The following is a 23,311-nucleotide window of genomic DNA, read 5'->3' on the forward strand; positions in this document are numbered from 1 at the left end:
CTGGGTCTGTACGTTAATTAAGGCCATGGCCGCTTCCTTTCCACCCCTAGCCCTTTCCTATCCCATCGTCGCCGTAAGACCTATCTATGTCGGTGCGACGTAAGCAAAATAAAAAAAGTGATTGCTCTCGGTTTTTTTGGAAAACGTATACCTGAGTTGTGTGATAAGTAAAAAAAAATTAAAATTGGCTTGGAAAGTTACACTATGTAAGGAGAGTCAGAAAGCATCACCTAAAGAACTTAACCCTTCCACACTTGACTTTCTTCTCTTATTTAGAATAGTTATTTTTAATACAATTTAGTATTCTGTATGCAAATAGTATACAAATAAGTTGGTAAAATTCTTCTATAAAATTAGCTACTGTTTTATTTGATCGGCAATGATGACATGTCCGCGTTCATATCAAGTTTCACTAAAAGATGCCTTTGCTTACTCTCATCCTCTTACTACTTTACATTGTACTAAAGCCAAAAGGTGTATGAATACCAGTATGTGTTTTGCAAACATTAAATAATAACATTTAATTACTCATAAAATTGAAGAATTGTGTACTGATTCTGGTGGAATACGTTCAGCCATGTTGTCACGCAGTTGTTCATTTATTCTTCTACTTTTTCCAAGTCCCAGTAGATGGCACTTCGTTACCAAAAGCAAAACAGTTCTTGAACATGTAAAAGCCATTTCGAAAGTTGTAAACGGAACTGAGCATTAGATAATACGTCAACATTACAAAAATAGGCATTGCAATATACACTGGGTCTGAATGAGTTAATCTATTGTGAATGGCAGTACACCATTCTGTTGGTCTGTCTCAATGAATAAAAATGACTATGGCAATTACAAAATGTCGTTGTCATTCAACCGTCATACCCCTTTAAATTATACCATCCCCTTTAAATTATAGCATTTCTTCTATTTCTTATCACTTCCAAATACATTCACAGAAATTAGATGTTTGTTTGCCATTTAATTTGTTAAGAGTGGCTGGTAATATTATTTCGACCACCACCACTAGTAGTGACGTTTGTCGATCCACAAGTATTCTGTAACAGCTGATGATCCACCAGTACTCTGTTGTAAATGATGGTGCTTATGGCTCACTGGTGCAGGTACCTCTCACCCTTCTGGCCCGAAAGTTTGATTGAAATTCGCTAGCGTCGTCCCTTGCCTCACCAAGACTTGCTCCATAAATATATAATGTTGAGCAAATTGAAGTAATCCGGCTTACACCTCATGGGAACGTGGGGAGCCTGCATCATAACAAGGGCAGGAAGTTTGGCCCATTATCAGCGGAACGCCGCGTTAAACAGGTGGCAACCGGCTCGAGTATTAAAAATAATGTATTTTCCATGAAATGGGAACTGACCATCGCTCTTCTTCTCGGTTAGACTATTTCTTCTCCATATTCTTCTTCTTTTTCTACCGCTATTCCCACACCTGTGGGGTTGCGAGTGCGGATTGTGTCACGCACGTGGATTTATGCCTGATGCCCTTCTTGATCCAACCCTACTTGGGGGGATGCAATCACTATTGCGTATTTCTGTGGTGGTTGGTAGTGTTTTGTACTATCTGAATATGAGTGTTGGGACAAACACAAACACCCAGTCTCCAAGCCATAAGAATTAATTTCATAATATTATAATCCTCGACACGGTCAGGAATCGAAACCAGGATCCTCTGAACCGAAGGCCTGAACGCTGACCATCCAGCCAATGAGTCGGACTCTTCTCCACATCTTCTTCATCACCATCATCATTTTACAGTTCCAGTTTCCCGGGCACTGTTGGCGAGGCTCTTCCATTCTGTCTCATTGTGATACATTCTGTTGTTAATGACGTCCTCCAGTGTCCTTCCCCGATCTACAATGTCCATCTTTATGCTGTCCATCCAGTGGGTTTTTGGTCTTTCCACCATCCGTTTTCCCTGCCACATGTCTCTCCAAGTTAACATATGCTGTCCTTGTTGTTTCCAATCCTCATTTCATGTCCAAACCACCTCAGTCTGGACATGCTGACCCGATCTAAAAATGATGTGACAATCCCAGCTTCCTTCCTAACCACATCATTCCTTAACTTGTCCAGTTTGGTTTTTTTAATTGTGGACCTAAGGAACTTCATCTCGGATGCCTGCAAACTTGATGAGTCTTTCTTAGTGAGAGTGCAGGTTTCAATACTATAGGTTAAGATTGGTATGAAGTACTGATTGAACATCACCAGCTTTGATTTTGTTGGTACTTTGGGGTCCCAGAGGAGTTTTCGTACTTGCTGGTAAAACTGAGAGCTCTTTTGCACTCTATTTGCGACTTTGTGGCCAGTGTATCTCGAGATATTACACTGCCGAGGTATGTAAAGCTTTTCACACTTTCTAGTGGATGGTTTCCTAGCATGTGTTCGCTGGTCGTCCCTCTCTGTTTACTTCCACCACTACTGTTTTGAGTTCGCTTATCTTCAGATTGAACTCCTGGAACTTAACCTTCCATTCATTGAGTCTCGACTGTACTTGTTCCTCAGTTTCTCCCCAGATCATGACATCATCAGCGAAGGCCATTGCATTTAGTTCACCAGAGGTTTTCTTGATGTTCTTCATTATAATACCAATATAAATGATCCCTTATTGGACATTATAAATTTTCCAGCCTACGCAGTGGCCTCCACGGTATGCACTAGTCAGCGTCTTGGTAGGTGTGCTAGGTACCAACTGATGAGCCCAGCCTAGCACACGGGGGCGAAACGCTGGCAACCAGGAATGAGTTAGCTGGAAAATTTATAATGTCCAATAACGGATCATTTATATTGATATTATAAATTTACTCATTCGGAACAAATATTTCAGATTCCCTACGGGAATCAACATCTATATCATCTGATAGCCAAGCAGGCATCAATATTTGGTAATGAGACAAAGTTTCTCATAGTGCATTGGCACTGCCGGTGGCTACAATTAGCCTACGCAGTGGCCTCCACGGTATGCACTAGTCAGCGTCTTGGTAGGTGTGCTAGGTACCAACTGATGAGCCCAGCCTAGCACACGGGGGCGAAACGCTGGCAACCAGGAATGAGTTAGCTGGAAAATTTATAATGTCCAATAACGGATCATTTATATTGGTATTATAAATTTACTCATTCGGAACAAATATTTCAGATTCCCTACGGGAATCAACATCTATATCATCGTTCTTCATTATGTCATACATGATGGTGATAAACAATAAGGGGGATAGTGCACTGCCTTGCTGGACTCCACACTTTCGGTCTTGAACCAGGTTGAATGTCCTTCACCCAATCTCACACAGCTGATACAGTACTCATACAGCATCTGAACTTTCCTCACCAGTCCACATTCTTATTAAGAAAATTAAATCGAGGGGTGCTTCCCTGGAGTTGTCAACTTGAAAGCATGGGCTGGTGATAATGAGTCTCTAGCTGAGTCTGGCATTGGGTTCCACTTCCTTGGCTAACGTTTGTACTCTTCCGACTTCGGCAATATAAAGTTTGTGAGATTTTGGAAGTCCTTCATTTTTCACCCTCTTTTTGGCCTATACCTTTCGATTGCCGATGTCCTCAACCTTGTAACGGACCGGAGCTCCTCCATTCACAAATTTTATATTGCCGAAGTCGGAAGAATACAAACGTTAACTAAGGAAGACCATCCTCTGTTAACAGTAATCAGAAGGAATATAGCAGACCGAACAAATAGCCGCGCGGTTTGGGTCATGTAGATATGTTTTCATTCGGGAGATCCCCTGTTAGTCGCCTTTTATGACTGGCAGGGGATAACGTGGATGAATTATACCGCCCCCACCCAGAGTGGGTAACCTTGGACCAAAGGCCAGCGTTCTGACCAGTTACTTATGCAGCCGAACATTATGATGATTATACCACACTTCCCAACTCGGATAATTTCTAATTATTACAATGTGCTATTTTTAACTGATTGAACTCTTAACAGCTATTTCCTTTACGTCGCACCGACACAGATAGGTCTTATGGTGACGATGGGACAGGAAAGGCCTAGGAATGGGAAGGAAGCGTCCGTGGCCTTAATTAAGGTACAGCCCCAGCATTTGCCTGGTGTGAAAATGGGAAACCACGGAAAACCATCTCCAGAGCTGCCGACAGTGGGGTTCGAACCTACTATCTCCCGAATACTGGATAATGGCCGCACTTAAGCGGCTGAAGCTATCGAGCTCGGTACTCTTAACAGGACGAGTTATTAGCGGTTATGCAAATATTGGTTTCTTTCTTGTGTTGTGGTTGCGAATGCATTTTCGTGTTGTTCCATGACCATTGAAGTGTTGCTAATCTGCAGTGGTCAGCTTCTGACATTCCTGTATTCCAGTGTATTTGATTGCATTTCAAGTTTAATTCAAAATAAAATTTTCAACTTCTGTCCTGTTCAACTTTAGTTAGCAAAAACTTACTTGACGTGCCACTTATACGCTGATGTTTCTTCGAGTGTTAACTCAAATCAGCGACACCAGATAAAGTGCCTCGTTCAAACTTTCTCACCATACACATTTATATTAACGCCCTCTCATAGAATATCAAGTTTGGTGTTGTTCCAATTCATAGTTTTTGGGTTACGAATCAACGGTCAATGCTGAAAATAGATGGCAAGATTTATCCAAAGGATCATTATGGAAGCACTTCAGACGAGGAAAAATGGAAAGTGACTAATGAGAATACACTGTTCATTTAGAAGTCGTTTAGGATCGGACAGTTTCAAAACAACTTGAGAGAAAGTGATCTATACATTCCAAAGAGTAATGAGAATCGGTATTTTCTTCTTAATTTGTAGAATTCTACGTACATAATAATAAGTTTTGTACTTCATCACAGTTACTTTAGTTTTTATCTTATCATTCTTATCTCACGATCTCCGTAAAGATCACGAAGATCCATTGTGACGTACCCGCCCTGCTAGCTCCACTATGTATGTATGTTGGATATTCATCTCGAAGGCTGGTTTGAACCTTCACAGCTATGCCAACAGCTGTCGAAGATGGCCTAGGTATCTCTGAAGAGGCGTACTAGGGAAATGAGGACTGAGGTAGTTTACCGTTGCTTTGCTCACCAAGCCAGAAGTTGCTCACATATCAATCTGCCAAGCCCACTGAAATGCACGCACCAACCGACCCTATGAGTGATATTTTTATTCCATTCATAATAGGGACAGGCTGGATAAGGAATGGTATTACAAGCATCGTTCATACCTCACTCACTTTCATATTGTCAAAGCCAAGGATGAGACTGAGACAGGTCAATGAAAGTAACAAATTTATTCTACCCCATACCAGAAGACATAGTGCACTGTAAACACTAGGTCTCGCCAGCAGAAGCATAGCTCCACAATTCAGTAACTAATGTGGCGTGCCCAAAAATCGCCACACACTTGGAAGCTAATTCTGATAATAAATTTAAGATTAAAAATTTGATATAAAATGCTTTCCATGGTTTCCCATACCGTTTTAACATTGACTCTTCCTTCTATAGTGATTGCGCTCCAGTCCAGAGCTGAAGGCTCTGAGATGAAATTTATGTTTAGAGGAGAAGCTCTAAAGATTTCCAGGATTAGGGTGACGTAACACTAACCATTAAGTACTTTTAAGAGGAACAAGGATAATTAATGTCATCTGAATCAAATTTAAGAAGAGAAAAGAGAACTATTTATTGATATCTGGGGTGAAATGACCGTATCACACCAAGAGCTGAGATATTAATTGAATTAAGGAATTGAAGTTAAGCATTACTTTAATCACGCGGTGACTTGCAACAATTTGCTCATAGGCTCACCAATTGTAGACTCTGTCATCCGGCTTGCTTCCGTGGTTCTCGATTTCCTTCTCATCCGGGCTGCTTCCGTGATTCTCGATTCCTCGTAGTTCTCGGCCAAGTAGCTACTCATCAGGTCACCGTAGTACCATTCCTGCCTGCTGAGCGCGTCACTCACTAATTGAAAGACGTCTTATCTAGCCTTAATACTTTCTGTTACATCAATATTAATAATGCGAATATTAGTCCTGACAAAAGGTAAGCCACCATGGGTTTATTACAGTGGAGGGAATCCAAGATCGGAATTCTTCCAAGTTATTGAGATCAACTTTCCATATATTAAAAGCTATAATCGAAGAAGATTTTACAAGTCTTGTTGTTCATTCCGAACTGGAATAATGACTCCGAGTAGTCTTAGAACGTAACTCAACATGAGTGAGGATATGATGTAGCCGTGAGGCTGTAAGTGAGCTTTGCTGTTATAAGCTGTTCCTGACATAGGAGAATAACTGAGGCTGCGTGGATTCCGTAGATCGTATATATTGTCTATAGTGACCCCCAGTTGGTAGATTGTCACATGTACCAATAATAACGGAATTCTTTCTTCGTCTTCTTCTGGAATCAATTTCACGTCGAATCATTCCAAGTAGCCACTTCCTCTTAGGCGGAAATATTCCGCCACAAAGTAGCTTCCCCAAGCTAATATGGATTGATGGGCGTTGAAATATTCAAATATCCAAGCTCAAGTGAAGGAGGAAATGTTTTACACAGGTCTCGCCTGACGTAGACTTCTTGGAATTGACCCCTTGTCCGAGCCTGTTGTCCTTTCCGTTTGCATAAATCGTTACAAGAGCGTTACAGATTTCGTGTCGCAATACTTTATCCTTACGGAAACTAGCTCAGCTCTTGCTAACACGACCGTGATACAATATAGCCTAATGGGATGATAATGAGAAAGAATTATGATAGAATAACCCTGTATACAGCGTGATTCAGCCGCCCCTTCCAATGTAGTTTTATGCAACCCACAATATTCATTCCGTCCTGAAAACATCTGCCTTGCCGGTATGCTCAGACAACACAACCGGATATCTTAGTATTTACCGCCTCACCAGGATAGGACGCCGTAATGTTATACTCGTATTAAACACTAGAAGACACCAGGGGCGAATGCTGGTCATGAAAGTCAGGCTTGCTCTTCCATTCGTGAAAGTTGGTGGGGTGGGACATGCATAGTTCTGAATGAATAAAATTAATAAACCCAAAAATCGCTAAATCACATGAACATTTTAATCATGCATTCAAACTGGTTACGTCACACCTTCAAGAATGGCCAAAAGAATAACAATCAGACACATTTTATAATTATTAACAAATCATGACAAGCCAGTGATTATATAATTTAAAGAAGTAAACGTCAAACTATGTACACAGAAAAACTGCAACTATTTATTAGATCTTCCTACCTGAAAACAAACTCTACTCTGCGACTTCTCTTTACAAAACCATCAATAACTTCATCATAGAAAGAGGACTGTAATCTAATTTTTGCAAGCAATCCTCTTTCAATCAACAACATAGCTGAGATACAGAGAACGAACGTACATATTCTCTGTTTTTCTCCCTGTGCTGTGTCTTTAAATCTGGCAGCGCCGGACAGGGCCTACCATTCTTAATACTGTCTGTTTTCTCTTGGATAGTCCTCCGAGAAAATAGATTTGATAACAAGCTGTCAATAATGCACGGTTCGGAACCCATTGCAGCACGTCAAATCATTCAGAATAGATGATCAGGAACTTACAGTACACTACTCACTGACACAACACACTAGATCTGTAGCTCTCAGACCAGAGCTTCCAACTACACATACAAACGTGACAGCATGCAACCGGCCTTGGAGAGAAGAAACCTGCGCGCGCATACATTTCTCGCTTTGTCGACAGCTCCGCTGAAGCTCCTAAGATACGAGCAAGCCGCGCTGGACTCGCAACATGCAACATGCGATTTGTATAATGCAGATCTATTACAGATACGGTACATATTGTAATTTTTTAAACTCGCCTGCTTTAGAAAAATATTGCGCGTGCGCAGCAAGCGTAGCATGCTCGGAGAAATCGCCCCTGGAAGACACATGACTGTCGAAAATATTACTGCCTTCTGATAAATTAAAGATAAGTGACTTTCGAATTCATCACTGCCTTCTGAATACTACTTTAAATTACTTCCGATGGGAATAACGGCGAGAGAAATGAGCGTCAAAATGCAGCGGTTTCGAAACCAAGAATTAGCAATGGTGCAACAGTTTAATGACAGTACCACGGTTTCGTAACGCTTGCTATTTACCGAGAATGGTGCACCCGGGCATAAATCTTATGATTACCCAGTTGTACTTCCTCTTAATAATCGCTTGGACACCTTACGGATCATGGTTCGCCAAGTTGTTCTATTCTTTACTACTTTCTTGAGATGATATATTGACATCTTCGTGTCTTATTTGATGGCGATAAACCAACGGATTCTTGGGTTGCCTGGTCTTCGCTCACCGCTTAATGTTCCAAGCATAATCGACTAATTCAAAAACCAGCACGCATTATATGACCAAACTATGGGAGATGTTGTTTGATTTATTTTGCCTGCTAGTGACATCCTTCGCCTGATAACGGTCAAGGATAGCTCTGTTAGTGATATCTGTAGTCCGTGGAATGCACAACAGCTTCCTCCAACACTATAATTCAGAGGCATCTGTTTTCCGCCGGCCAGTTGTCTTTAGTGTCCAGATTTGACAAGCGTAGGTTATGGTGGAAAAGAATATGGCACGGACTGCCCGGGATTTCGTTGTAAACAATTTCCGTACATAATTTTCATAATAATATCAGAATATTTGCCCCAGAGAAAACAGTTAACATCACTACCACTACGACTAGATCTATGCCTTCGAAGGAAATATTTCAAGTAAATAAATAAATAAATAAATAAATAAATAAATAAATAAATAAATGGACTCAGCAGCCAAATTGAGTCTTCTACCTAGGTGATTTGTGTATCACGGAGTGCGTTCACCAAGGTACTTTCTATTTGCCGACTTGAACGACGTACGTACGTGGGTTTACCGCCTTCAAAACACCACCTACTTTGGCTGAGATCGAATCCGTTGTCCTGGTGTTCGTGAAGCCAGCATGCTAGTCACCTGGCCACCGGTGCCGATTAGGAAGATGGATCGACTACGACAAGTCTACGAATTTACTTCTGGATGTGTAGGTTTAAGATTTCTCTTCATCTAAATGAATTCGAATATTTCCCAGCGTTGATATGAAGACTTTGCTACCGAAAAGCCTGTAATATAAGCTAACCTTTTTAAGCCATACAACTGCATTAAACAGGATGCGGTTTAAATATCTGAAGCTCATCTGGTGGCCATGATCGTTAGGGAGTCAACTCTGTATGGTCTGTCACTGTAGGTAGTCGATTCGAGTCCTGTTGGTGGAAAAATTCTCCATTGGCCCGCAGGGTAGGAGAGGTGGTAGTATTCAATTACGGATCGTAATATTCCGTGATAAAAGCCTGGATTTATTTCCAAACCTCTCCGTGGGGCATATGACGCTGTTGATGGTGATTCTTCTGTCTGATAGAGACGTTAAGCCTTAAGCAGACCCCGTGGTGTTATTCGACAGGAGTAGGCTATGTGGCGACATATGATTTCACCCTCTCCGTACCTCATTCTCAACATCATCATCATCATCATCATCATCCCATACCCAGGCATACAAGTCACCCAAGGGCGTCAAGTAAAACATCTGCGCCAGGTGAGACGAATATGTTCTCGGACACTTCCGGCACTAAAAGCCTTAAAGTAAATATTTAAAATTCAGTTGAGTCAAGATGCTTCTCACTGAATCCACTGACAGCTTATTTCTTTCTAGTGTCGACTTTGCTTTCATTAAGCTAAGCATTCCTTCCACATTGGTATTATGAGCAGGCATGGCATAAAAACACACATATCTTAAAGAATTCAGAACAAAGTGACATTTCAGTAACACTGGAATAGCTCATTCACTTTTCATTAGACAGCCCTTTGCTGAACTAACCGCATTTTTCTCTCAGAAAATTTAAAAATTTGGAAAATTATCAACTAGAAGGGATTCCTCAATAATAACGCCTTTCTCCCACATTTAACTTCTCAATATTTTAACGAATATGATCAGTAGCCAATGAGATGAGCTGTTTAAGAATGACTCACTGTTGATAATTACGGTGACTTTGCTATCTGTGTTGTGATAGGCTAACTTCCTACTACCTTAGCTCCAAGGTATATTATTTTAAATTTGTTGGTTGGTTGGTTAAGATACTTTGTGCAAGGAAAGAGTACTTTACTTACAACAGTCCTTAAATATGCATAGCCTGTCACAACGCCGTGAATTATTGGATACACTCTTCATTTTTAAATTGCTTCATTCCTTGGTGAATTGTCCACAACTCCTTGCAAAAATTAACGTACATGTACCAGACAGACGCACAAGGTTCAAGAATACATTGTCTACAAATTGGCATAGAACTAACTACGCATTCAATGGGTCAATTGAACGAATGTCAAGATCTCTAAACAAACTGGATATTGATATATTTAACTGCTCATTGTCAAAATTGAGAAATCACTTACATAATCTCCAAATTTGACTATTACTTTCCTGTGATTACTTGTAATATAACCTGTGTATATGTTGAACCCTTTTGGTCCAAAGGTCATGGGTTCAATATCTGTACATATTTTTCTACTTATACTCCATAGAACTTTCTTTTTAGTGTGTTTTGTTTGTTTATTCTTCTCTACTGTTATGTAAAATGGTATTACCGTTAATAAAGTATTAATAAAGAGAGAGAGAGAGAGAGAGAGAGCACAAAAGTGAACACCTTCCTTCCAAAAGAGTGCATGTACCCTTAAAAGAGAACGTCTGATGATCCTGTGAAATATTGGAATCATCGCTGCAACAAAACTGTGCTTCAGTGTTATATGTCAAGAAATCAATTTATATAGGAAGAAAAACAGTTGAAAGAATTTAATTATTGATCACCTCAGTCAAGGAGATTATACTTTCAAGTTACGGCGTTTAGGCTTGCTTTCAGTTTAATAAATCAATAATTTATTTTTACAAAATCTTAGTATAGTTCTTATCTATACATGTGTGACAGTAATCGGTAACTACATACTATATCTACCGATCCATATTGTGCCCTTGTAACGCTTATGGGTGCAATATTATGCTTGGAGTATGTCTGTAAGTTGAGCGGATACACATAGATTCTACCGTAAAGAATCATTTTTTTTTTTTTTTTTGCTATTTGTTTTACATCGCACCGACACAGATAGGTCTTATGGCGACGAGAATCATTTCTTGAAAACATTATAATCACCGTAACCGTTGCTGTTGAGCTCTTGTGGATGTGAGTTATATACCAGTTCTACTGATTGTGGACGATTTATATTTACTTCACTTGAGGTAACGGTTTTAGTCTTTACAATCTTTGCGCAAAGGTAGGAAGTTCCTGAGTATTTAGTCAGATAGGCTACAAGTTAAAAACCTGTTTCTTGTATCCAGTACAATTTGATCAAGCGTGGATGAGGGAATAATATATTCGTGAACATGAATTTTGCACACACTTTATTTTTTTGTGTAATCTTTATCTTTTGCTATCCCCAAGGGGTACTTACGAATCTTCGTACTTCAAGCGTATTACACCAATATAAACATTTTTTGTTGCCATTGGCTTTACGTCGCACCGACACAGATAGGTCTTATGGCGACGATGGGATAGGAAAGGTCTAGGAGTTGGAAGGAAGCGGCCGTGGCCTTAATTAAGGTACAGCCCCAGCATTTGCCTGGTGTGAAAATGGGAAACCACGGAAAACCATTTTCAGGGCTGCCGACAGTGGGATTCGAACCCACTATCTCCCGGATGCAAGCTCACAGCAGCACGCCTCTAACCGCACGGCCAACTCGCCCGTATAAACATTTTATGAACTCGAGTATCCAACAAGCAAGCTTTGGATTAGACGTCTATCTGACCTCACAGGCACACTTATATAGCTATTTCTCGTGACGTCAAGAGAGTTTCGTCATGGCTACTCACTAGGACCACGCATCATCAACTGTTTCGTAACGTAGGAGCAGGAAGAGGAAAGATCACTTTCTGATTTTCAGAGAATAGACAGTCTTTTGAGAAGTTGGAATGTGGTATTTATAATTGCAATGTAATTTAAGAAGAACCATGTTACTTGTGGTGAAAAAGGATCATTATTTATCTTATCAAGGGATTTATTTGATCCCGGAATCTATTGGTTTTAGGTAAATGTCTGCTGACACTTAGTATGGATGACTTTTTTAAAATCTTTAACCAGGTGCATTGTAACATCTAACAGTGTAAGGAAACACTGTATATCCGTGGATATTTCTACTTTTCTAACTTTTCCTCAATAATAAATCGAGATGGGTAATGCCACGGTCGACTCTAGTACGCTTAAAAATTTAACTATTGAACAAACTTAGTTCAAACCTGTTGTTCTTACGACCTATGTTTTCCCTGGGACACTCATCAAGATGAAATATTCTGTAGTGGAAAGGCTGATTGTTTTACTCTTAAACTACTCTGACTTGATATTTCTCATTTCTTTACATTTTCAATATCTAGAAAGCCTAAGCTCTTGATCTCTTATCTTTTTGTTTCATACGGATGCCTTGCATCTTGCCATAGTAAGGCTGTTTGTGAGGTTGAATGCCTTTCCTTAGCAACATGCCATTGTTATAAACCATAAAAGTGTTTTGCAGATACGGATACGATTAACTTTCAAATTACTGGTAGAATAAAAGAATAGACTACCTTACTAGCCTAAATTATTCTATTCGATAATTTGTAACAGTAGTGAAGTTCCCAAAGAATGCAAAACATTCAAGATGTACGGAAGTCATGTCATGGAAGTTTATACGGTCATATGACCTAAAATGTGTCGTGAGTTACTAAGTGCTGAGTTATTCTAAGACCAAAAATACTAATTAATTATCACGCTGCTATATTTTGCTGTATCTCAGTGGCGTATGCTGGGATCAAGGCGTGGGCTACCACTAGGCTTGGGTTACCCCTTTTCTATGGTTGGTTTAGTGAACGCCAAGCCTTGAGCGTTTTGAGCTGCAGCCAATAGACAACGAAGAAGCCTGCTGTGCTATCAAGGCTGTTTCACAAGCTACTGCCCTGGCCTCTGCTACTGTCAATACTCAACATCTGACCAGTGAAGATGGTAGCCCAAGGTTTAGCAAATTAAAGTTCTTAGCAAATTAAAGTCCGGCTTTGTGGCTACATGGATAGAATGCTTGTCTTTGTTTCGATGACCCCAGTTCAGTTCTCAGAATCAATCCTCTCGTACCGTTAATTCCCCTGGCATGGAGACTGGGTGTTTATGACTTCTTCACCATTCATTTTATCCTCATTAGGTCTACACGAAGCCTATGCAGATGCCATGTATTATTATTATTATTATTATTATTATTATTATTATTATTATTATTATTATTATTAAAACATTTTGAATTGTACAGTGGTCGTACCCATCGTTCACTTGTTTATTAGCTTCCTTGGGATATCAACGGCGGTGTCCGACCCATGATCATGGGTTCGATTCCAACCAACAAAAGAGAACACTGAACCTGAACCTAGAAAAATAATCTATATTACTCCTGTAACAGCAGCTCTGCAGTGTCTTCCTACAAGGGTGTAGAGATAAACGGGAGTGAAATACCAGCACTCTGTTATCTGCATAATTAAGTCAAAAGTACGAGGTGAGGAAGAATATACGATGAGTAACGCATGGTTGTTAGCAGTGGCGATCTGACGGAGCGAAGCCTAGCGCACCTATCCCCCGGTCCCTGCACCTCACGGACATTGAGCAGCAATCCGCGTGAGGTGGGTCTAGGGAAGACGGACGCAGAGCCTGGGCTGCGAGATTAGTCTCCGATGCCTTACTCTCAGAAATACGTGCGAGGTTTTTTTTCTCTTTGCTTTCATTATAATGTGCTTTAGAATTCTATCGTTCTCATTTGAGGTTTAGGTTTCACCGATAGCCTTGGTAGCCCTTAGTACCTATGGCTCTGCTGTATGTAGAATATTGATTTTTTTTTTCCAAATAGGTATGTGTAACTGCTGACGCAAGTTTCTCGCAATTGTCATTATTTCATCCAAACATCGATTTATTTGCTCAAGTGTTTTGTTCTCATCTCACAAAGGGATATGTATTTAATCTCGATTTGACAGGTTCAGCAATCCTCAAGAACCTGGTAGCTGATAAGCTGTGTTAAGAATGCTACCGGATTACTTCAAATGAAATCATTCCTAACGTATCACTCTGTACATCTGATAAGACGAGTTTTTGTAACAAAGCTCCGTCATAGTTATGATGAAAGTATTAATCCTTTGTCATGGTTTACACATTGCCTGTTCCATAATTTGGTAACGATGTACGGACAGCACTGACATTCGTTTCTCGAGCTAGAGTGATATGAATGTAGAAGTTTGATTCGACAAAGTATGTTCGTGTAAAACACGGTGTTGGCAGTGGTTGTGATGGTAATTATTTTAAGGGTGATTTCAGCCTCATTTATGGCTGTGGCAGAAAGGAAGCGGTTGAGGTATGAGTGGTGCTGAGTAATGGCATTTGGAGCATGGATGTGCCTCTTGGATATTATAGAAGATACCACTCATGGGGCTGGTCGTGCTGAAATAGCACTTCATGGCTCAGTGAGGAAAACAGCGGCTAACTACCTCACTCCTCCTCACGCCTTGTTCACTTCATTATGGCACCGCCATCAGTTTTTGCGTTTTTATTATTTTAACCGTATACAATCGAACCTCTATATCTCGAACCTCCATTACTCGAATTTCCAGTACCTCGAAATAATTTCAATTTCTCTGCCGTCAGTTCCATTCTTCACGTGTATTTATTTCCCTATTACTCGAAATTCGATTTCAAGAATTTCTCCATTTCTCAAAGCAAACGTTTCTTCCATAGATGCTGAAAGTATTCTGTAACTGGAAATGTGTACAACATTAACTGTGCAATACAACATTTAAGGTTTGTTTGTTATTGTTCCATAACGTATTGGAGCATATCTTATCTGTCCACCCCTGGTGAGTTGACCATAGGCAGTTGGAGCTGTGTGAACCCTCTCCTGGATCGTCACTAGACCGTGCGTTAAGAGGACTGACTACGTTTTGATCCTACCTACAGTCAGTCTCGAATGTAAATGTTTTACAACAATAACTGCTGTTGAAAACTATGTGGAAAGAAGGAGGCTTGAGAGTGAAACACATGTTCCTCCACTATAGGTATTCTCTCCTCACTACTTGCTATAATAAGTGTTGAAATTAAAGTGAAAAATACTTCGAGTTTGTTTTATGACTTATAACAGTATCAAGCCATTGTTACACTTGATTCGATTACATGTAAACCTCAAAGGTGGTCATTTTCTGTATCTCGACATTTCAGCTCCCGAGGTGATTCGTGATATCGAGGTTCGACTGTAACCTTCGATAGTGCTGTTTGAGGATTCAACCAGCTCCCGGGCGGAAGACTTAACAGACAGACATTGAGGCAATTATTCCTTCTTTGCGAGGTCTCGGTCTTTCGTGCCCGTTTTCATTTTCCCCCGATAGTCTCGTTCTTCGAAGTGTCAGACCTCTTCCATTTTCTCTCTGGTTAGTATTAATAGAGGATGGATGTCCAGTTGTACTTCCCCTTAAAACAGTGATCAGCGCCACTACCTTTAGCGAGTCTTTCATGTTCACGCCTTTAGCAGTCTATTTCTTCCTCTGATTATTGTTAAGAGGGTATGGTTGCCTAATTATATTTCCCTTAAAACAGTAATAGTTGTACTGAGTGGCGCTTTCCAACAACCCTGCAAATTATACTCCACACACAAGACTATCCTCCACCACACTAAAACGCAGTTTCCTATACACGGCACATGCCACCTACGCTCGTCGGAGGGTCTGCCTTACAAGGCCTGCACCAGATTAATAATAGCCATTTGAAATTAAAACATAAACCAAGTTGAGAATAATTAGGTTTATGTTCAACGGCCTTAATCCCTTGGTACGCAATCATGTTAAAGGATTAGTGAATCCTAGAGTTATGAGACATTCCAGAAATGGAAGCTTTTCTAAATCATTGGACTTTATGACGAGGAATCGAACTCATGTCCTTTCCCAAGATATTATTCTTTCGATTAGTATAGTCTATAAAATGAATGCAGAGATTATTTTAGAGAGCTACATCTGTCGGAATTCTGTTGGCAACACTTTCTGACATACTGGAAGTGACGTTGTGGTCACGGTGTGTAGTAGCCGGGCCACGTGAATTCTAAGAGCTCTTCAATAGCTGAACTGATGATAAGATAAAGTGATGTTTGAACAGGAGTTTTTTTTTTTTTTTGTAGCCGCCATCGTCCTGTTATTAAAAGTTGCAGTTTTAATGTAAATATTCGAGCTTATCCTTGGTAAAGCTTGATTCCATAGGTTTTACACAATGTATATTGACGTGAGTTGATAATATGGAGTCATAATACTAAATATTTTATGTTTCTCATCGCTGACTTATTTACGATCTCTTTGAGACATATATTGTACCACGCCTGATTTAGGACTGGCGGTATGTTATCGTTAGGGCTTCAAATGATAAGCTGTAGGTTTATTTACGTATACAACAGTAATTACCACGGCTATACATGAAATCCACACATATGCGTATACGGAAGACTGGGGAGTCAAAAATGCACATCTTCCTAGGCGATAAACATTTTCAGGAATAATTTTGAATACACGTTTCAAACAGTTTCGAGGCACCTCTACCGGGCGAGTTGGCCGTGCGGGTAGGGTCGCGCAGCTGTGAGCTTGCATCCAAGAGATAGTGGGTTCGAACCTCACTGTCGGCAGCTCTGAAGATAGTTTTCCGTGGTTTCCCATTTTCGCACAAGGCAAATGTTGGGGCTGTACCTTAATTGAGGCCACGGCCGCTTCCTTCCCACACCTAGCCCTTTCCTATCCCATCGTCGCCATAAGACCTGTCTGTGTCGGTGCGACGTAAAGCCCCTAGCGAGGCACCTCTCCCAATTCTACCACAAATTCTGTTCTTAACGGTAACTATTGACCTGCATTACTATCGGTTCTCAACTTTTCTCTTGAAACTCCAGACCTAAACTCAACCTCACACAACAGGAGGCCTATCAGAGTATCAAAGTATCAACGATGTTCAAAACAGCTCAAAATTAAATAAATAAATAAATAAATAAATAAATAAATAAATAAATAAATAAATAAATAAATAAATAAATAAATAATACAAAACTGGAACAGGTGAATCATTCAAGTATTTAGGATGTGTATTCTCCCAGGATAGTAGTATAGTAAGTAAAATTAAATCTTGGTGCGAGAAAGATAATGCAGTGAGTTTGCAGTTGTGATCAACAGTATTCTGTAAGGAAGAAGTCATTTCGCATTTAACTATATTTACATCGGATTGTTTTCAGACCAGGAGCCTCCGTGGCTCAGGCGGCAGCGCGTCGGCCTCTCTTACCGCTGGGTTCCGTGGTTTAAATCCCAGTCACTCCGTGTGAGATTTGTTCTGGACAAAGCGGAGGCGGGACAGGTTTTTCTCCCGGTACTCCGGTTTTCCCTGTTATCTTTCATTCCAGCAACACTCTCCATTATCATTTCATTTCATCTGTCAGTCAATTAAATCATTGCCCAAGAGGACTGCGACAGGCCTCGGCAGCCGGCACCATTCCTATCCTCGCCGCAAGATGGGGCTTCATTCATTCCATCCCTGACCCGGTCACTGACTGGAAAATAGGTTCTAGGTTTTCATTTTCGTATTTTCAGACCGACTTTGATGCATAGGAGTGAAAGCTGGGTGGACTCAGTATAATTTATTCATAAGTCAGAAGTAACAAACATGACGCCAGCGAGAATGAAAGCTGGTACAAACCGATCGGAACAATTCCAGGAGGGTACCGGAACGAGGAGATAAAAGCTGAGTTATGAATGAAGTTTCTGGATGGAGCTGTGCGCATAAACTGGCTTTGATGTAGGAGTCGTGTGAGGCGAATGGAAGAGGATAGGTTACCTAGACGACTCGGTCATGGAGGGTAAGAGAAACATAGGGAGACCAACGTGACAATGGCTAGACCAAGTTTTTGATGGTTTAATGAAAAGTGGTGAGAACTAAACAAGGCTACGGAGCTAGCTGCAATTAGAGGATTTTAGAGAGCCCTAGTTAATTCGTAGAGGATAGCAGACTGAACGCTGAAAGTTACGTCTACATTGATATATGTAGTAAATAAATAAATAAATAAATAAATAAATAAATAAATAAATAAATAAATAAATAAATAAATAAATAAATAAATAAATTGTATGCTTTTCATTTTGTTTGCAGGAGCGTTCTTGGTACCATATATCATTATGTTATTCACCATGGGGTTGCCTATATTCTTCTTGGAGTTGGTCATGGGACAGTACACCGGCCAAGGACCCAATACCGCCTTCTACCGCATGGCACCTATATTTCAAGGTAAGTGTTCAGCAGTGTTGAATGGATCATCAACGTTTTATTGAATGTGAGCAGGTTTGCTCAGTTTGACTTGGAAGCAGAACATGGGGTCTTAAAGGCTTGCTTTCTTGAGTTGCCATTATATGCTTAACTGTACTGAAGATAATGGAAAAATTGGCCATAAATGACCTTCACACCTAAGAAGCCGCGAAAGCTACCGTACCACTGGTGACTTCAAGTACGCGCACTCCAGATCGGTTTACGAACTTGCAGAGGGGGTATTCCCGACTGAAGATTTACGGGACTGAGTGTGCGAGCCGTCTTTAGAATTCATCATAAGTAAAGCCCCATCCTCGCAGACACGCAGATCGCCTTTTCGGCGTCAACTAGAAAGACCTGCACCAGGTCTCATCCGAGGCCACACGTCGTTATTATCTAACATATTTAAAACTTCACCTTTGTCAACTTTATCGTGCGCCGCCATTGTATGTTGGGTCCTGCACCATGGATAAATGGTCAGCGTAGTCGCCTTCGGTTCTGAGGGCTCCGGATTCGATTCCCAGCAGCGCCGGAGATTTTAACCTTAGAATGTTTAATTCTCCTGGCTTGGGAGCTAGGCATCTGCACTGTCTCGAACATCCCTGAAACTCACAAACCATACACAACACTATCCTCCACTACAGTTAAAATGCAGTTTCCCATAAATGGCAGATGCCTTCCACCTTCGTCGGAGGGTTTGCCTTACAAGGGTTGCACCAGGCTAGAAATAGCCACTCGCAATTATTGATTATTGGTGCCCATTTGTTCTATTAGAGTTTCAAACATTTTAGAGAGTTTCCGTATGTCCTGAACACAACGTAGAGCCCCTGCACAATGAATGCATTTAAAGATTGAGTGCATTCCCTAGTGTCATGCTTTAGAGCACATTTTCCATCCTACAGCTTTTCATTGTGTTTTCACATCTTTGGCACTTGTTGCACTTAACTAGTTCAAAAATGAATGATTGGTTTTCTAGAAACAAGTTAATGATTAGGCCTACGTTTCTGGGTATGGTTTGTGTCCCAAAGGTGTTTATTACTGTGACTGTTGGGACATATTACCCCCAACAAGTTTCTTGATTTTCATTCGTTGTACTTTCATTACAACACAAGGTGAATTTAGAATTTATATACTCTTTAAATTCCTCCTCGGTGAGTTCTAAGTTTACATCACGTACGATACCAATTCGCTGTACGCTATAGAAGGGTATGAATGCTTTCAATTCCTTTTAAGTAGTAGATCGTGTTTTTAAAACGAATTGTCAGCTTTTCCTGAATAAAAGGTTATTTCGACCCTATTTCTGCCGTTACGTTTTATTGACTTGATTTCCGGGATTTTGTTTTGATAGAACACTCGTCCTAAAGTCATCCGATGTAAGTTTCCCACTTGCCTGTTCTCTCGAATTGATTCCACAAAAGTAATATACGATTCACTGTGTCCACTTAGGTACGAATTCACTATCCACAGTTTAGTGTGTCGTCCTGGATTTTCTGATCACTTTCACTGAAGACGTGTATATTATCCACAGATACTACTTCAGCTTCTAAAATATTTCTTTGTACTTCCGAAATATCCGGTAGTTTAGGTTCCAAGCCTTCACTACAGGAAACCATATTCACTGATAACTCTAGGCAACCTTATAATAGAACAACAAAAGGACTTGCAAATAATAAAGGGAAAAAAACTATTAGCCACACCAACCACCAAAGCAGACAAACCCTGGCAACTTCCGATGATATCTCGTGAAAGACTTCTCGATCACTTCTGTCTACCATGAACGCTGATGCAGAACTCCACCGCATTGCGTGTTGAAAAATCACCAAAACGTAAACTTGCTGTGAGTATCTCAAATCAACTGCTCCGAGCCACAATAGCACAGTAAATGTGTTGGCCAAAGAAATGGCTGGTGTAGTTTCTTCTCACGTTTTCATGGTTTGCCATTATACGCCGTGTTCGAATCAAATAAACAAAATTAGCTTTAATTTCAGTTATTTTTGTTGGTCTGTACTTTCTTTACGCTCAGCCACCGTCACTTCGAGATGCACCTTATGAGTCCTTTGGCGCTTGATATTGGTGATATTGGACCTTTTTCGAATTCTGACAATCCTTTCAGTTCTCTGGAATGAGCTGTTGATAAGTTTGAAGCCAATGTACGAAATGTACGAAAGAATTCTTTTTACAATTTGCTTTACGTCCCACCGGTACTGTCGTCTTATGGCGAGAATGGGACAAAAAGGGCTAGGAATGGGAAGGAAGCTACCACTAAGGTCATATTGAAAATATGTTAGTAATAGTATAGCAGACAAAGTAGCCTACGAGGTGTACTTGACCTTATTGATGCCACCAAGAGTAGCGAACTGTATCTCACTATTTCACAGTGTGGTTTTAGTTGAAATTAGTGATATTGGTTTTTAAGAGGAAGTACAACTAGTCAACCATCCTCTATTAACACTAAGAGGGGAATTCCTCAAGGCAGTATTATCGGACCTTTATGTTTTCTTATATATATAAATGATATGAGTAAAGGAGTGGATCTTGATCAAGGTATAGCCTCAACATTTACCTGATGTGAAAATGGGGAAATACTTAGCCGTTTCCTATCCCGCTGTCGCCATAAGACCTATTTGTGTAGGTGCGACGTAAAGCAAATCGAAAAAAAAAGTGTTTTCAATTATACTGCATAGGAAAAGAAACAAAAAAATAGTGAATTCGACATTATTTTTAAGTATGTACGAGGTTACCTTGGAGCGTATAGTCGCAATGAGATTCCCCGTCCTCTCGTAAAGATGATACGTTGAGAAGCTGTTATAACTGGCCCGCAGTAACCAAGGAAGAGGCCAACCTGTTCTCCGTCACTCATCAATAATGGCGAGACTGACCTTCAGCGGAGCTGGTCAAGTAGCGGCGACCAGGTCATCCGTGAAGCGGTCGTTTCTGCTCCTCTCACCGGGGTCATCTTGAGTAGCCAACTGTATCCCATTATTAAATAGCGTGCTGCAGTTCGAGCTGTATGCAATACTTTATTAACGTCATATTGAAAATATGTTAGTAATATAGTATAGCAGACAAAGTACGAGGTGTACTTCACTTTATTGATGCCACCAAGAGTAGCGAACTGTATCTCACTATTTCACAGTGTGGTTTTAGTTGAAATTATCATTTGGTGGTGATTGTGGTGATAGTGGAGATAATTGTTTTAAGAGGAAGTACAACTAGTCAACCATCCTCTATTAACACTAATCAGAGGGGAAAAGAAGGTAGGGGTCCAACACTTCGAAAAATGAAGGTATCGGCCAAAGAAGAACAAGGGCCACGAAGGGCGTAAAAATGAAAGACTTCGTAGGCCTCGAGTGTTCTAATACCGTCGGTGTCAGAAGACACCGAGGGATGTCGGTTAGGATGGATAAAAGTGTGGTCTCTGGCACAAGTAAGTGGAAGCAATGTCAGGACTCAGCTAAGGGCCCCATGCTCGCCTACCACTCTCCCAAGTTGAGAGCCCCTGGAGCCCCTTCTTGTCCCCTCTTAAGACAGGCAGGGGATACCGTGGGTGTTATTCTATCGCCCGCACCCACAGAGGATGGACTGATCACTTACGTGATCTATTGAGAAATTAATAGTACGGTACAGTAGATAGAGTAGCAAACGGCTGAAAGGGGTGTCTTACCCCAACAGTATTTCTTTCCAGATGTATGAAGTCATATGTGTACCAAGTTTGGTTGAAATTGCAGGTTTGCGTACAGTAGTCTGTCATTTTTAATCGCTTAGCTTCGCCGATGTCTTGACGTTAACTGTGTGCAACCCGCTGAGAACAGAACGTTTTGTGGGCTAGGACAAGACTTCGCCTGCAATTATTGGAGTGGTCACTTAGTGATTTGATTTTAGTATTACTCAAAGTTGAGACCTGTCAATGCCTAATGAAATGAAATGAAATGTCGTATGGCTTTTTTTAGTGCCGGGATATCCCAGGACGGGTTCGGCTCGCCAGGTGCAGGTCTTTCTATTTGACGCCTGTAGGCGACCTACGTGTCATGATGAGGATGAAATGATGATGAAGACAACACATACACCCAGCCCCCGGGCCATTGGAATTAACCAATTAAGGTTAAAATCCCCGACCCGGCCGGGAATCGAACCCGAGACCCTCTGAACCGAAGGCCAGTACGCTGACCGTTCAGCCAACGAGTCGGACAATGCCTAATGATTCACCAGCAAGTAATTCCGGAGAGAAATAAAACCAAAATAATAAAGCAAATCGTCCAATAGAACGGCGAGACGAACTGGAAAAAGCCATTTTTATATTTTTAAATATATAGATTGTTATTATTATTCTTCTTTCGAATGGGCCACCAGAGGACCACGTGCCAATTTCAGTTCCTTCTTCTTTGTTCTTTCCTTTTCTTCCAGTACGCTTTCATCTGTTCACTATGTTTCTTCTTTCTATCTTCAGACCACTTTGAACCTGTCTTTTTTACTTTCCTACCTTGGAATCCTTCTATTTTCAATACTTTTTCCCGAAAGCCTTCTCTATTATTTATTTCTTCTGTTGTTATATTATTTTTTCTAAATCCTTTCTTACTTCATTGACCCAGCTTGTCGTTGATTTCTTACCCCACAAATATCTGAAAATCTTACTGGTTAATCTACTATCTTGCATTCGATATAAATGTCCAAAAAACATAAGTCTCCTTTTCCTCATTACATTTGATATATTTTCTATTTTTTTATATATTTCAGCATTACTTCGTAATTTCCAACCTTCTGCTGTGTTTTGTGGGCCTAATATTTTCCTCATGATTCGCCTTTCTAGTATTTCTAGTTTATCTAAATTATAGTTTAATGCGAGACATTCGCTTGCATATAGGCATTCTGGCTCACTACTGTGTTGTAATGCCTTATTTTTGCATTTTTGGAT

The 23,311-nt window shown here is 40.5% G+C and overlaps 1 protein-coding gene across 1 annotated transcript in view; it reads left to right on the forward strand.

The window, feature by feature from the left end:
- The window catches only part of LOC136879339 (sodium- and chloride-dependent GABA transporter 2), a 157,912-nt gene that overhangs the window by 61,516 nt on the left and 73,085 nt on the right, over positions 1-23,311 (forward strand). Inside the window, exon 2 of the mRNA XM_067153156.2 lies at positions 18,247-18,381. Within this exon, the coding sequence (XP_067009257.2) occupies positions 18,247-18,381 (135 nt within the window). The remainder of the gene's footprint in view (positions 1-18,246; positions 18,382-23,311) is intronic.

The sequence above is a fragment of the Anabrus simplex genome, chromosome 8 (assembly GCF_040414725.1).
Source record: "Anabrus simplex isolate iqAnaSimp1 chromosome 8, ASM4041472v1, whole genome shotgun sequence".
Taxonomy (NCBI): domain Eukaryota; kingdom Metazoa; phylum Arthropoda; class Insecta; order Orthoptera; family Tettigoniidae; genus Anabrus; species Anabrus simplex.